At 48.7% G+C, this 16023-nt stretch overlaps 1 protein-coding gene across 1 annotated transcript in view; it reads left to right on the top strand.

Annotated features, from left to right (window-relative positions):
- FRMD4A (FERM domain containing 4A) overlaps positions 1-16023 on the top strand; it is a 276313-nt gene that overhangs the window by 147003 nt on the left and 113287 nt on the right. Inside the window, 2 exon segments of the mRNA XM_032473723.1 lie at positions 3618-3710; positions 13935-14019. Coding sequence (XP_032329614.1) covers positions 3618-3710; positions 13935-14019 — 178 coding nt within the window.

Below are 16023 nucleotides of genomic sequence, written 5' to 3'. Positions count from 1 at the left end.
CCCAGCAGACTCTTGACCAAGAATTATTAAATAAGGCAAAAGATCTACAATTGAAATCTACATGGTCATTGGGTGCATTTCGGTTCTGAGGCTTCGTAGATCCTGTATGTATTTGGCATTGTTAATTACAGGGCCAAACAAAGAGCCAAAGTTGCTTCTGTCTCCCCCGTGCCCCTGACGTCATGCCCTGAACCACTCCCTTTATATAACTGTCTCACCCCAAGCCAGGCGTCCCCTGTCCTTAATCACACCTGGACCAGGTACCAGCCAGCCAGGGACAGCCCCATGCCTCAGGGCCCACCAGAATCATTCAGAGTAGCCAGTCCTAAGCTGTCTTCCGTGCCTTTTCCATGAAAACCCCACAACGTCTCTGGCCTGTGTCTTCCCCATAGTCCTTTCTGCCTCATGATCAACACTGGTGCTTCTCCTGGTGGCCCTGTGTGGTGTGAGTGCCTCTCATTTCTAGGCAGCTGTGAGGAACAGGAAACTTTCCTTTCAACGGCATTGACCTCCCTGTATTGTTACTCAGGTCACTTTTATAGATTAAGATCTCGGTGTAAATCGATTGCTTTTGGAGACGGTCATCCAATCGATGAGCAAGTGCGTCCGGGCCTCTGATGTTTGCCAAGCACTGTGCTAAGTTCTGGGGATGATGCTTTCCTTTTTAGTGCTGAAAACCTACAACTGAGCTGAAGAGACAGGTCATATTGTAGAAATCATTGCACAAGGCTGTACTAACGCCTTGCACATGACACAAACCAGAAGCCCTGGAGACGTTTGAAAGAAATCCCAGGCTTAGGCAATCAAGGAAGACTTCACTCAGAGTAAGACTTGAACTCGGCCTTGAACAATGGCTGGCGTTCAGATAAAGAGGATGGAGAGGCTGTTCCAAGGAAGAGAAACAGCGTGATCTGAGTCCTGGCGTGAGTGTGCATATGGCGTGTCTGCAAGAGGCTGCACACAAAGAGGAGCCTGGGAGATAACTGGACACTTTCAGAGGCAAGAAAGAAAGGGCGATGGCTTATTAATCCCAGATAATGAAGTCTCACATCTGTCTTAACATCTCCCACTTAATCAAAAACACACATACTGTTACCGTATAGGGTAGATCCCTCTGTTTTTCAGATGTAAAAATTCTGTTGAGGAGAAGTGTGTACGTAGAGCGAGTTCCATGGACTTCGGGAAGTGCAGGCACAGAGCTGTGTTCAGGATGGATGCTGTGAGAATCCAGAGAAGCTGCAACCAGGCTGGTGTGTGGGGTGGGGAGGGTGTCAGGGATGGGTTTCTGGAGGAGACACAGGAGAGTAGGTCTGGAAGGATGGGCCAGACTTCACTGGGCAATGAAAGAGAGGAAGGGCATTCTAGGCAGAGGGAACAGCAGGAGCTAAGTCTCAGAGCATGAAACAGCACGATCCCGTGGGGTCATTATCCACATCTCGATGTAACCAGACACGAGGGTGGCATCTGGGACTTCTGTTTCCAGACCCTGTGTTCTACAAGACAAGAATTTATCCCACCTTTCTGGAAGATGTAAGTCCAGTTATTTTGCTTAGCAAACTTCTTTCTTCATTCTATACTTCTTACTATACCTTTACTATAGTCAGAGAAGAGGAACTGAACATTAAAGATAAAGTTAATAGAAAAATTTTTTGTCTAGATGAAGATGCTTAGAAGGAGAAAGAGGCCAGAGTTCCTCAGGTGGACACTGTTCCGAAGCAGCCCTCATCCTCACCCCCAGAACCACAGGCTTGGGCTTAATGGAAAGAGGGATTTGTTCTTTTGTACAGAAGGTGCAGTTTGAACAAAGTCTCAAAATGGGGATGGAAGCCTCTGGAATATCTTCCACCTTTCATTATTTGGAGGCTTGGAGGAGCAAACATTTTCATACAATGATGCAACAGCTTTTCTTTAGTAAGTGCCAGCCTTTCCCAAGTGTGTATACATTATAAACATCTGTGTTACACAGCATCAGGCGCCCGAGGAAATGGTGTGCAGTTGTGTCTGTTCAGCATGAGCTTACTAAGCAAAGACAATTATAGGACTCTGAGTCCTCCAGGATGACGCACGGAGATTGGGTAAGGAGAGCAGAGGAGGACAGAGTGGATTCTGCTGCTCATACTTGCTCTTCAAAGATCAGCTTCCTCAACGTGTCTCCAAGGGCCTGGTCACCCTTCTCCAGCCTCATCCCTTTCTACTCACATGACACCAAAGTGCCAGGTTTCTTCTCACCTCAGGGCCCTTGCACATGCTGGCCCTTCTGCTTCGAAAGTGGTTTCCCCTTCCTCTTTGCTTTTCTCATTCATTCTTCAAATCTCAGTCAAACACCAAGTAGTTCTTGGACCCCCCAGACTAGATCAGGTCCTTAACTCATGGTCCTAATACTATTAGTAATTATGTAATTAATTGTGGAAAGAGTTGCTGAGTGTCTGTTTCCTAAGAAGAATATAAGCTTCAGGGGAATAGGGACTGTGTGGATTTTGCTTACTGCTGCATCTCCAGACTCTCATTTGGAGAAGGTAGTCAATTAATATTTATGGAAGGAGAAGGGGAGGGAAGGAGGGAAGGAAGAAGGAAATGCAGACGTGTCCCTATTTGTACATCATCCCACATTTCCTTGGTTCACTGTGTAAAGTAGCTTTAATGAGGTGAAGTTGATGTACAATAAGCTACACAGATTAAAATGTACAGTTTCATAAGTTTTGACATCTGTCTGCACCCATGAAACCATCACCACCATCGAGATAATGAACATCTCCATCACAACCAAAAGTTTCCTCGTCCCCCATTGTGACCCTCCCCCATCAGCCATCCTCCACTCAGCCACCAGTCTGCTTTCTGTCACTGCTGACCAGTCTGCACTTTCTAGCGTTTTCTATAAATGGAACCATACAGTCTGCACTCCCTCTTGCCTGGCTTCTTCCCCTCGGCGTCTTTATTTTGAGGTGCATCCTAGTATTGCTGTGTGTGTTAACAGCTCACTGTCTTTATCACGGGGTAGTGTTCCATTACAGAACAATGTCGTAACGTGTCCATGCCCCCGCTGGGAAACACTGGGGTTGTTTCAAGTTGGGAGCTATTACAAGTAACGGGAACACCTATGCCTAGAAGGCTTTGTGTGGCCGTCTGCTTTCATTTCTCTTGGGTAAGTAAGTGCCGGGGAGTGGAGTGCCTGGGCCGGATGGCAGCCGTGCATTTAATTTTTGAGGAAACCGTCTGTGATTCACGTTTCACCCCATCTGCCTCCAGCGAGATGTTGCGAAGATTGCTCACGTGCTTCCAAAGTGTGTTGTGAGGCCTTCAGGAGAGAAGGCAGTCAGGAGAGTGGTGGTAAGGGAATTCAGGACAAGAAAGACAGTATGGTTGTATTTTCATTTTAGTGCCGTTGAGAAAATGGGCAGCGGGTCTCAAACCCCCGACTTTGATTATCACACAGTATCTCCAGCTGACGCAGGAGTCCCCTGATCATTCCTTTGGGGTCTTCAAAAACCGAGACCTTAATAGTGAGGCAGAGGTCCACGATTCTCTGTGGTCTAGCACATTCTGCGACACATATACCTTTGTCCCAAGAAACTTCTGCAAAACCCAAAGCCCTAACCCATCGGTCTCTCTTTCCTCAGGGGACACTTAAACTGGCTTCAGCTGGATCGAAGAGTGTTGGAACATGACTTCCCCAAAAAATCAGGACCTGTGGTTTTATACTTTTGTGTCAGGTATGTACATCGGGTAGCTGTCCTTTATTTTGCCTTTTGCTTTTTTCCTCTTTGTCAAGAAAGTCTGGGAGCATGAGGGATCAAAGAAAAGGGAAATCAGGGTTGTCTTAGTTCACTGCCAGTCACGGAGGTCGTAGCATCTCTCCGTTCCCAGCAGATGTAAGTGCAGGGCGTGAGTGTGTGCGTCACGTCCGCGGGTGTGCGTGGACACGCGTGTTTGTGCTCTGGCACTCGGATGCTTGTGTGGAATGAAGATAAAAGCCTTTCTTTTTTCCCTTTGCCTTTATGGGGCAAAGAGGGCATATATCTCAAAGGAAACTGAGTCCCCTGTAATAACACAAGCCCTGGATTCTTTTGGTGGCCTTTGAAGCTACGTAACAAAAGTCTGTGTGTGTGTTCTGTTCTTCTGTCACAAGTGCCACTTGGCCTCTTGAAATTTGCCTGCTTTATCCCAAATAAGAATCATTGAAACCCAAGAAGGAAGGCTGTGGCCTAACCAGAAACAATGGGCATTTTCTGTTCATTAATCTATGAGAAGAAGTTTGATTTTGTGACTGCTTCTCAGGGTTAATGTCGCAGCAATCTTATGAAGCCAGCCAGACTTACCACTTGGGTTTGCAGAAGGTTGTATGAAGCCGGGGGCAAGGGATGGAAGATCACGTCATGAGTTCAAGGGCAAAGTACAGATTGTGTATAGCAAAGCCAGAATCTGAGCCCCCAGGTCCAGCGGCTCCCTGAGCAGCCAGTCTGTGGCACCATCAGGCTGGGTCTGTCCACACAGCTGCAGAGGCATTTAGGTTCAAGTGCTCAGTCTTCCAATGGACACTGGCCTCTCCGCCCAACGCATAGCCCCAGCCCTTATAAAATATGCGGATAGAAATTCAAGAGCAGGACGCAAACGACGCACATTTCAGTTCTTCCTGAAGAGTGCAGCCAGGAAGCAGTTTTAGACGTAGCCATTCCGACACCGCAGGAGACAAAATCGGAGGTAAAGAAAGGGTCCTTTTCACGGGCGGGAGTACGTCTTTACCGCAGCTGGTGGAGTCAATTTAAACGTGCATTTAATGCCTTTTTGATTTAACAGCTGTGAACGTATCAGAGCTAATCTTTGCCATTTCCCTCCCTGATGGGCACGATTTCAGTGTCATATTCTCTTTAATGGTGGCTACATTTTCTCAGATAAGTGGAAAAGTCATCATATAAAGCAAAGAGTAACAATTCCACCGGGAGGGGTGGCGACATCAGGCGAGACTCAGTTGAATTTAAGCAGTTCATTAACCTGCAATCAAAGGTGGGTGTGTACACTTGCCATAGATCAGGCTCCCCGCCCTTCCTGGTGCTTTTTGCCAACATTAGCCAAGAAGAGAAAATACAGGGCTGGTTGCATATTAGCTGTTTTTTCCCACATGTCTGTTACTAGCCGAGTTATTAGGGGTTTGGGGAAAAGCTTGGAGTGCCGTGAGATTGCCCAGTTGAGGTGTCTGTGGCCGAGGGTCTGCGTGCAGATGGGTCCAAACTTCTCGAAGCTGACATCTCTCTGTGGAGCCAGATGCATGGAGAAGTGCAGAGGGAGAGCCAGTGTTACAGCAGAACCAGGGGACGGGGTGACGAGACCCAAGGACACCCGTTTTCCTGATTATCCAAAGCAGGCGCCTCCCTGAACGCTCATTAGGAAAAACTCCCCAAATCCACACTTCAGGGGGGACACCTGGCAGAAGCACTGCCTCATCCTAAAAGCCCATCTTTCTGGAGAGCCCCGGGTTTCTATTTCCAGTTACCTCTTGGCCACCTGGTCAAACTCAACAGGTTCAAAACCAAATTCATCACCCTCCCCCCACCCTACCTCCCCAAGCCTTCTGTGGTCCCATCGAATCTGATGTCATTATCCATCCAGTCATACAGGCTTTAAATCTTGAAGTCTGTTCCCCCTTTCGTCTCCTTCATGTTCTTATGGGCATCAATTCTCTGCTGCTACTTCCAGGAATCTCTCTCTGCCCTGCCCTCTCCTCTTTATTACCTAAACTCCCTCATCCTATGTCATCTGAATTATTACAACCACCTCCCAGGGCAGGTGTCTCCTTGGCACCAGCCACGGAGGAGCCTGGCTCCCGGAACCCCTGCTCTCCTGTGTCCCCACTTGGCAGCTGGCTGAACAGCACAGTGTCAAAACCCCAGTGGCTCGTCGTCTCCCAGGGAGGAGGCAGACTCTCCCACCGGGGCGCATTCTGCGCCTTTACCTTGATTTTCAGCTTGGGAAGAATTCCCATTTGATAACTCAGCGCTGCCTTTCTGGGGATGCCCACAAGCTGTTTTCTCCAAAGGAGTGGTATGATAAATTATGTTCATCAAAGACCCAGACCTTGGGATATGCTGGACTGCATAAAGGAGCTCCTATCAGCTGGGCTCTTCCCCGGTGCGCACACCCTGACCTTTGTAAACAGAAGTGCAGGCGGTCCGGCCCCCACAGCCCAGCCTAGCCATCCACCACGCATGCATCCTCAGAGCAGCCTAACTCTCTAGTCCCCCCGTCGCCCTTTCCTTTCCTTTCCACGTCTGTATGTTACACCTACATAACGCGTGTGCAGTTATATAGGGGAACAGAAGCAACATAAAACCACCTGATACAAGAGAGCGTGGAGAAGATCGGCTGCCTTAGGCCAAGATTTAGGAATTCATGGAGTGGAAATCTTAACCCTGTGCCTCCGAGGATCTGCGTTTGGGCTGCCAGCCAGCGTGGCCTGTTACTTGGCATTTATATGTTCTTCTGCTGCAATGTATATTCACAATGTCTGTGAGCGTGAGGGCAGAGCTATGGTCTCCATTCAACCAATTAGGAAAAATAAGGCCCAAATATATTAAATAACATGAATTGGAACTCGCAGAATTCTGCTTCATCCTCTAAGCCAGGAAATGAGCATTTCCTCCTTGGAGGGCGTGAAGCTGGCATCAGGCTTTAGGACAGACTCAGAATAGCAGGATGGAAGGCTCAGAACCCTCCTGACCTTCGCCGACCGGTTATTAAGCTGCAAATGGTCTTGATCCCTGCAACCCTCATCAGTCAAACCACCAGGAACAGTCGTAGGGGCATCAGGGTCTTAATAATTACCTAAAAAGGGAAAAGGTCAGGAAGAAGGGAACTGTCCGTTGTTAAGGGTGAACTATCGTCACAACCATCCTGGAAGCAGACATACAAGATGGCCAGGTGAATTCTGCCCCCAGCATGGCTAGTGAGTTATGGCATCTGTTCGGTCAGATCTGACTCCAAACCTGGGGCCCTTCCCCTTCCACCACGCTGTCTCCGTCTCACAAGTGAAAAGTGACACCATGACTGCTGATCAGACCACGTGCAGGCAGGGCCAGAGGACCCCCATCGAGATCGCCAACCTTGGCCCGTCTTGGGCTCCACACTTGGCCGCGCCCATCTGCAAAGACGGTAGTAAGGACAGACGCACCCCGCACTGGGGAGAAGTGTGGTGGAGGGGAGCCCTCCCCGGCCTGACCTTGCTGCTTGGGAGCTGCTGGACTCAGCACCATGGACGGAGTGCCCCCAGCAGGGGCACAGGTCCCCGTTGTCACAAACCTTGGATGCCACCCTGCCGGAGGAAGGGGCATCCTAAATAGGAAAGAAGAAGTTTCCAGAAGCTGAGATGCGTGCTGTTAGTCTTGCTGGAGAATGCCTCGCCATTTCCTGACAATAGTGACCTCCAGTGGGCAGATGTTCCGCCCTGCCCTCTGCTCTCTCCAGCTCTATGAAGAAAACGCCTCGATCCCATTGGCCCTTATCATGGTCCTGAACTGGGTCGCTTCCGAGCCTTGAGAGCCAGATCCACTCTCATCCCAGCTATGGGGGTGTCAACAGCTTTCTCCCTTGCAAACTCCGTGCTCCATACTCACCATTATAGATGGATTTGGTTATTGGTTCATGAATATTCATTGGGCACTTGCTATGTTGTAGGTACTGTTTGAGGAGCTAAGTATAGGGCAGTGAACAGATAACCCCTATGTTTCTTCAACTTCCAAGATCTCTCTCTCTCTCACACACACACACACACACACCCCTTTCGTCTCAGAGGAAGAGTGGCTCTTATCCCATCACCCGACGCCAGCTGATTGCCCTGTGCCCCAGCCCCTCCCATCACCTCAGAGAGCTCCCTCCCTCAAGTCTCTCCTCTCTTTTTCTCTGTCTTAAGCTTCCGCTTCTCCCTGGACCCTCCGTCCATGTCCACATCTCTCCCACCCTCACAAGAGGAGATACCCTCCCTGACTTGGATCCTCCTGCAGCTATGACCCCTGCAGCCCCTTCTGTTCACAGCAGGGGTTCCGAGGGTGGACTTGCGGCCTCCTTCCCACGTCCCCCGATCCTGCAGTCTGTGGTGGGTCTGGCCCCACCACCCACATGGCCACTGGGGGTCTGTAGATCCCAAAGTTCACAGGCACTTTTCTGCCCTCCCCTGTCTGAATCGAATACTGTCATCATCCTTCTGCCCCCAAACTCGCTCTTTTTCCCTCAGACTTCCTTGTCTCTGTGGTGAGCACCGCCATCCACCCAGTCCCCAAAGCCGGGGACTTGAAAGTCAGCCTTGACGTCATCTGTTCTCCTCCACGTGTTCCCTCCTCTCTCCTCTTGTTCACCAGCTCCACTTAGTTCTGCATCTTAAGTAGCCCCATCCCTTACCCTGCATGCACTCCGCACTGGCTGTAATTAGGACCCTCATAAGCCTCTCCTGGTCTTGAAATCTCCTAGTTCATCTGTGCTTCCAGCCTTGGCCCCTTGCACTCTCTCCAGATGTTGCCACTGAGCACCTTTCTAGAATTTTCATCCGCTACCCATGAGCTTCTTGGCTTCCTGTTATCCTGTAAGGATACCTGGGCGACCTGACTTGGGCGTGCCTGTGCAGCCTCATAGCTCCCCACTCCCTTACCCCTCATACACATCCTTACAAGCAGCCCGGTGGTCAGTGTACGATCAAGATTGCGTTCAACAACAGCACCATTGTTTAATGCTACGAGGCAAGCTCCCCAAACTGAGAACAGTGACCCTCTGATAGTGTTCACCAGGCACCTTAAGGCATAGGTCAAGAGAGGGCATGGGGGGTATAGCGCAGTGTGCTTGGCATGCACGAGGTCCTGGGTTCAATCCCCAGTGCCTCCATTAAGGGGAAGGAAAAAAAAAGAAATAGGTCAAGAAAAAAATGTAAGGGAAATATGCCTACCCACCGAAGGAAGTCCTTCTTCTCTTTTATAGACACAGGTTTGCGCTCAGAATGATTCCTCCGTGTCTGGGCTGTTCCTTTGATTGTGTATTCTCCAGCCAGGTGTCCATGTAGCTCTGGTCATCTACACTATTTGTAGGAAAATAAATAGAGATTAGATTTGTCTCCGCAAACTTCGAGTTTCACAAACAATAAATGAAAGTGAGCTACAGGAAGAAAAGAAAGACAGGGGATGCCAGGAAGCTTTAATGAAGGAGAGGGGATTTTACAGCCAAGTTCATGGCCCGACTGTTGGTATCTTTCCGGGCTGATTAAGACAGCAGTTGCTGTGTCCTGTCACTCCTGGTAACCGTGGTGGCACGGATCTAAAACGAGGTGCCTGCTAACCAGAACTTGCTAGATCTCAACTGGGTGTCCCAGTTAGGATTTTCAGCGCTGTTGAAGTTCTCAACATCAGAGATTTTTGGCCGCGGAAACTCACAGCAGTATTAATTACCCTTCTCATTACGATGGCTCCTTTTTGCTACCGAAAGCCAGCATTCAAATGTGACATTTGTGTTCATTACAAAATGAAATCACTGGGCCATTTAATTAACACTTGCTATAAATAGTCAGTGATTCCCCAAGAGCCAAGGGGTGGATGTGAGAGGGAAGACGAGGAGCGAGGGGACCAGAGGAGGAAACCTAGGGGACGTCTAATCTGGCTGGACTGGGTTCCGTCTGCTGCTTCCGAGGCTTCCACAGGTTAAAGGGGACCAGACTCCCCCAGGCTTCCGAGCCCCGAGTGTTGGATATGCTCAAACACGTGCAGCATAGTGCATGCTTGCTCCTACTTCAGACTGTTCGATAAAATAGCCTCAGATTAGCGTCATCTAGGTCACGCTGGCTGTGGCATCACTCGCGGTACTCGAGAGACACTCTTGCGCTTGGCCTAGAGCACCGTTTCCTTTGGCTCAGAGAGAAGCCCTGAGATTGAGTCCTGCCAATGCGCTAAAGAGCCTTTTTTAAAGTGTCAGGTTTATTATTATTCAGGTACTTGAGGCCAACAGATGAGGAGGTGAGAGCCATTGAAAAGAGAGATGGCTGCTCAGTTCCCAGGAGGAGGGGGTACCCGATGCCAGGCAGGGCCATGCGGGGACGCACCAGGCTCGTCCAGGAGGCACAGGGTGTTGGGGGAGCTGTGGGCAGGAGCCTTTATCGTGGTCTCTGCAGGAAGGCATGGGTGAGGCAGGGTAAGCAGGCTTAGGATTGGCTTGTTTGGATAATTTCAGCAGGGTTGGGGGCATGGGGATTCTCCCAAGTTATCCATTTCCTGGCCCTGGGATGACTGAGGCAGGCGGACAATGGCCTGAAGTGTGAAACCCCCACAGAGGAGACGAGAAAATGTATGTGGGCTCTGGATTGGCTGGCCTGCGTGGGGAAGGAGTGCTCACAGGTGAGTCCTTCACTCCCCTAGGAGCTGGCTAAGCCCGGGAGGGGCCGTCCCTCCAGAGTCAGCACGCCCCCAGGTGTCAAAGCATCAGAAACCCATGGTTAATCCAGAATCAGACTTGGAATGGCCCACGCAGGCCCTCTGAACCTACGAGACATCATTCATCCCCTTGGGTTTTCTCAGAGACCCGGGGCTTTCTTTGTGAACCAGGTCTCTGAAGCAGCTTCCCCTACCCACCCCCGCACTGGTAGTTAAGCAATGCAACATCGCCACCTACTGCCCAAAAGGGGGACCTCTGACAAGGCTCTCAGGAAAACCCAGAACAGAGTGGTACCTCCACTTGGAACGCAAACTGTCAGCGTTTCCCGTTTCCCTAGAAGTTCCTCTCCCGTAGTGTGGTAGCGTGCGCTGGGGCTCCATGTGGCCTGGAGGTGTCTGAGGTCTGTTTTTCTCTGGGCACTTTCGACTCACCAGCACCCTGGCGCAGCTGGAAAGCTCAGGGTAAGTTAAATACCCAGGTTACAAAGCAGTAATACAACAAGCCGGGGACACACGGGGTTTTCAGGCTGTTTCTTGGTGGTTAAGGTTAACAGAAATCTGCTTTCCAGTTTCCGTCAAAAGGAGATGATTTTTTTCCCTCCATCTCAGAACATGTCTCTTACTCCCTCCACCTTCCTGTCTCTTGTGCAGCCAGAGAACAAACGCTGTCGCCAAAGACGTGGAATTTGCCATCTCATTTCAGTTTTCCATGATTTGAAAGGAGAGTGTTAGGTTTTTTTCCCTTAATACACTGTTGAGGAGAAAACTGGGGGTGGGAGGGCAGAATGCTCCTTAATTCTCAAGAATTGAAACAAATGGGATCAAGCCCTAGGGCTCTGCTTTGAAACTTGAGTGATTTCAGACCCAACAGCTTTAGACTCAGAATTATTATTTCAGAACCGAGCTCACTCGCTGAAACTCCAGAAGCCTCTGCTGTTCTCCTGGCTCTAGGATTCCAAGTAATCAACAGCTCTGGGTGAGCAACTCTCCGAGTTCACAGTGAGAGCAGGGCTGGGGGCACGTGGGCTGGGCGTGGAATGGAAGACCCCTGAATCATAAAGGGTCTGGGAAATCATTTATTATTTTTTCTCCCTCCTGTGTTGTCTTCAGTGCCCATTTCACTGTCCAATACAATCTCCCACTGATGATGTGTGGAGAGGGGAATGGTTGAAAATCAGTGTCTTTGATTCACAGGAATGTTTAAGTACATGCTTGTGCTGGGCCCTGGATCAGGGCTGGGGGTGCAGAAATGAAGGTGATGGGGTCGCAGCCCTCAATGAGTTAGCAACCGGGAAAGAAGACGTCTCAGGGAACAAAAAATCATGGGACCCTGGGGCCACATAATAAGCAGAGGGGGTCACTGGAGCCTGGGAGAGGACATCTGCTGTGGGGACCGTCAGTAGAGGTGGTGAAAATGTGTGGTGACCCTGAGCGAGGCTGAGGGGAGCAGGAGTGAGTTGTGGGGGTGCAGGAGGATTGTTTTGGGGGGTGAAGCTTGAACACAGGCATGGAAGCAGGAGTCGTCTGTAAGAGCCACACCCACAAGTCACCCAGCTGAGCTGGTTTTCCTCTGACCCACCCAGAGCCCCATCCTGATCCTGTGTCACCCCTCTCCCTCCCCTCCTCTCCCTTCCTTTTCTTTCCCTCCCATCTGCCTGCCTTCCTTCCTTCCTTCCCATTTTGTTATTCTGACTACTCCTTGCCAAAAACCTTTTACAACGGATGTAGATTTTTTAATTACATCACATTTAACTTACAGTCAGTTCCCCCTATCCGTGGAGCAGGTGTGAAACCCACAGATATCTACCAACTGTATTACACCGTTTATATCAAGGACTTGAGCATCCTTGGATTTTTGTATCCTGGGTTGGGAGGGGAGCAGGTGGTCCTGGAACCAATCTCCCACGGAGACCAGGGATGGCTGGATTTTGCTTTGAGATGTAGAATTTGCTGCTGCATTTCAAGTCTCCATTATTAGGGGAGTGGAAGTGGTCCAACTTTGCAGTTCCTCCAAGACCACTGCAGACCCTTTACGGCATCCTCCATGACCTAAAATTCTTGCTCCAAGAGCAGGAGGCAGGCGGTTGTTTTGTTTTTGTCTTTTTTCGGAGAAGGGGGTGATGGAAGAGCTCCTTCCCAGGCTTTGCAAGAATGAACGTTATTGTAATTTCTAAAAATTGTGTAGACCCTCCATGATGGTAAATGCCCAACTAATATCTTTTGCTTGAAAATCTCTACTAGTATCTCAAGTTCCTCAGGACTCACTCACAAATGTAAATGAGTGTGCATTGTGCTCATCACGGCAGCCTCTGCACGCATCTGTAAGACGGTAGAAGACGTTTACTTAGTCTATAGACAAGAGGTTGCAAAGTGGGGGGGCTGTGGGCTTGCCCGAGCCCACACACATATTTTGTCTGCCTTACACAATGTTAGTGTGTTGGTTCTGCTGTTGTTATGGTTGTTTCAACCTGCTTCATTTCCAGTATTGGAAAGCAGTCAACTTCTTAGCTAGAGAACCACTGCCCGAGTCCTCCTCTTTTACAGCCTGGAAAGCAGAAGCCCTGAGAGATTATGTGACTTGCTCTGAATCATCCAGAGCTGGGACCAGATCACTGGTCTCTTGGCTTCCTCCCCAGATCCTTTCCATCACACTGAGACACGTTCTGGAAGACCATAGCGCTGATTTCTTCTCATTTCGCCTTCTGCCCCTTCTAGGTGCCCCTAGTTTCCATGAGGCAGGTGTCCAGTGCCCCCCAGGAGTTGTCACACCCACTCAAGACCCCCCACCAAGGCTCTGCATGCCAGTCATTTCCTTCTCCCCTCTCATCACAACTCCCTTAGCACAAGCTGATCCTAGACAAGTGCAAGGACCTAGCTCATTAAGGAATTTCATAAACTCCAGAGTCGATGTAAAGGCACATTTAATGTGAATCGTCTCAGCCTGTGTCATCATGAAGAAAATCCATAAGCTCCATCTGGATAAAAATCCAATTCTCATTTGGCTCCATATGCGTTAATATCACTGCATTAAGAACACTTGCCACAGCCCCCCGGGTCTGCGGAAATCAAAGCCCTCCTTGCCGTCCTCAGGAAGATTTGTCACAACCCTTTCAAAGAGAAAAAGGGCCCCTTATTCCGTTCAGCAGAAGAAATGATCTTTTAAAACTCCAGATCAACAGTGATTAGGACAAAAAGTGATGTAATGAAAACAGATGACATTAGAAAAAATTGGAAAGCAGGGAAGGAAAAAGCAAGTAGATGGTCAAGTTTAAGTTTACCCTTAGAAATTGATGGCAGGTCCTGCTCTTTGCTAGACTGAGGGGCTGTCTGCCAGGATGGCCCTAACCCCCTGTACATGGACTTGAAAACCACTGTTTCCTCTCTGAAACAAACTATGGAAACCATAGGTGGTGCTTTTTCTCTCTTGTTCCTGTTGGACTGGGAGTTCTCGTCCTCGAGTCATGTAACTCAGAGAACGCTTGATATTTCTGCCTGATCAGTGTATGCGGCTGTGGTTCATGGGCAGTTTTTCTCTTTTAGGTTCTATATCGAAAGCATTTCATACCTGAAGGACAATGCCACCATCGAGCTCTTCTTTCTGAATGCCAAGTCCTGTATCTACAAGGTAAGAGCTTCTTCCTGTTCAGAGTTTTCCACTGAAACCTGAAAGTATCCTTGGAAGCTAGGAATCCCAACATGTTGCCCCAGTGCGATTTCATTGATTAGTAGAAGAAACGTACAAACTAATTACTATAAATGAATGAGAACTCCACGAGGCTGACGCTATCAAGGGCTAATAACGTGACTCTTTTCCAGTCCCGTCTCTGGGTTTTGGCTCCTTGGAGGTGTTCCTTAACTTGATTGCAGGGGTCTCTTTAACTTGGCAACTGTGACAAAAAAAGGGAAACCCAGACCAGTATGACAAATGCACTAAGTCTCACAATTATAAACAAACCTCTTATAAACAAATGCATGTATATTTGACCATTTGGGGATTTTCTAGCAGCATCTCTCAAAGGGATGCTATTGGCATTCAGGATGGGACAATTTTTTTAACTGGTTAAGTTTACCATGGTAACCATTGGTGGGTATACAGTTCAGTGGTACTAAGTATGTTTACCTTGTTGTGCAACTGTTATCACCCTCCATCCACAGAACTCTGTCTTACAGAACTGAAACTCTGTACCCCTTAAATAATCCCCCTTCTCCCCAACCCCTCAGCCCCTGGCAACCTCCATTCTACTTTCCGTCTCCCGGTATTTGACTCCTCTGGGCGCCTCCTGTAAATGGACTCATGCAGTATTTGTCCGTTTGTGTCTGACTTATTTCCCTTAGCATGTCCTCAAGGTTTATCCGTATGGTAGCATGTGTCAGAATTCCTTGCCTTTATATGGTTACTATGCCATTGTATGTAGTTACCACATTTTGTTTATTCGTCCATCCATCAGTGGACACTTGGGTTGCTCCCACCTTTTGGCTATTCAAATAATGCTGCTGTGAAGATGGATTTATAAAGATCTATTGAAGCCCCTGCTTTCGGTTGTTCGGGGTGAATACCTGGAGGTGACGTTGCTGGATCCTATGGTAATTCTGTTTTTCATTTTGTGAGGAACTGCCACACTGCTTTCCATAACGATTACACTATGTTATATTCCCACCAACAGCACATAAAGATTCCAAATTCCACACATCCTCGCCAACACTTGTTATTTTGTTTTTGTTTTTTTTTTTAAATAATCGCCACCCTAATGGTATTAGGTGGTGGCTCGTGATTTTGCATTTCCCTGGTGATCAGCGACGCTCTGTGGCCATTTGTGCATCTTTTTCAGGGAGACGTCTATTCAAGGCACAGTTCTTAATTGAATGAGACACTTGCATTGTATCCAATTCCCCCATGTGCTTGTGATGTTTCCTTTCACTGGATCACCCAAAATTGTTACCAAGTCGAAACTCATTCTGCTCGCCACACAACACACCAATAAATCAGGAGACAAAGTGTTGGGGCAAGGAATAGCGACTTAATTCCGAAAGCCAGCAGACCGAGAGGATGGCAGACTAACGTCCTGGAGAACCATCCTGCTCAAATTAGAATTCAGGCTTCTTTTATACTAAAAAGGGGGAGGGGATGTGGTTGGTTGTTGCAAACTTCTTGGTGTAGGAATTCTTTGTTCCTGTAGCTGTCCATGTGGGTAAGATCATGGTGTCCCTGTAAATCTCCAACAAAACAAATGTTATTTTCCATTCTGCAACTTGTTATCTTTATAGGAGTGCAAAAGTGTTAATATCCTTAAAGGTCAGAGCCTTGAGAACAGGCTCTCCTGTCTCTTTCAGGCTAAAGGCAACATTCTTTTGCAAAAGGTGCAGAGCCAGCAAGACTAAGCCTAGAAAACAGGGCAGAGGGTTAAAGCCACAGAAACAGATCTAATACGGAGTCAGATTTGTTCTTTTCTATTACAAAATGACCACAGGCAGTCCCCAGCATGCACCCTGTCCTTTGGGAGAGGGGTTTGCAGAAGACTCCCCCAGCACAACTAAGAGGACGTATTTAAAGTAAAACCCACTTTGCGCCCCCCAGCACACCCCCTGCCATCGCACGAGCTCAGCCTTAGGTCAGCTCATTAACGGCCAG

Source organism: Camelus ferus, chromosome 35 (assembly GCF_009834535.1).
Source record: "Camelus ferus isolate YT-003-E chromosome 35, BCGSAC_Cfer_1.0, whole genome shotgun sequence".
Lineage (NCBI taxonomy): Eukaryota > Metazoa > Chordata > Mammalia > Artiodactyla > Camelidae > Camelus > Camelus ferus.
This window is presented reverse-complemented; position numbering and strand designations above follow the sequence as displayed.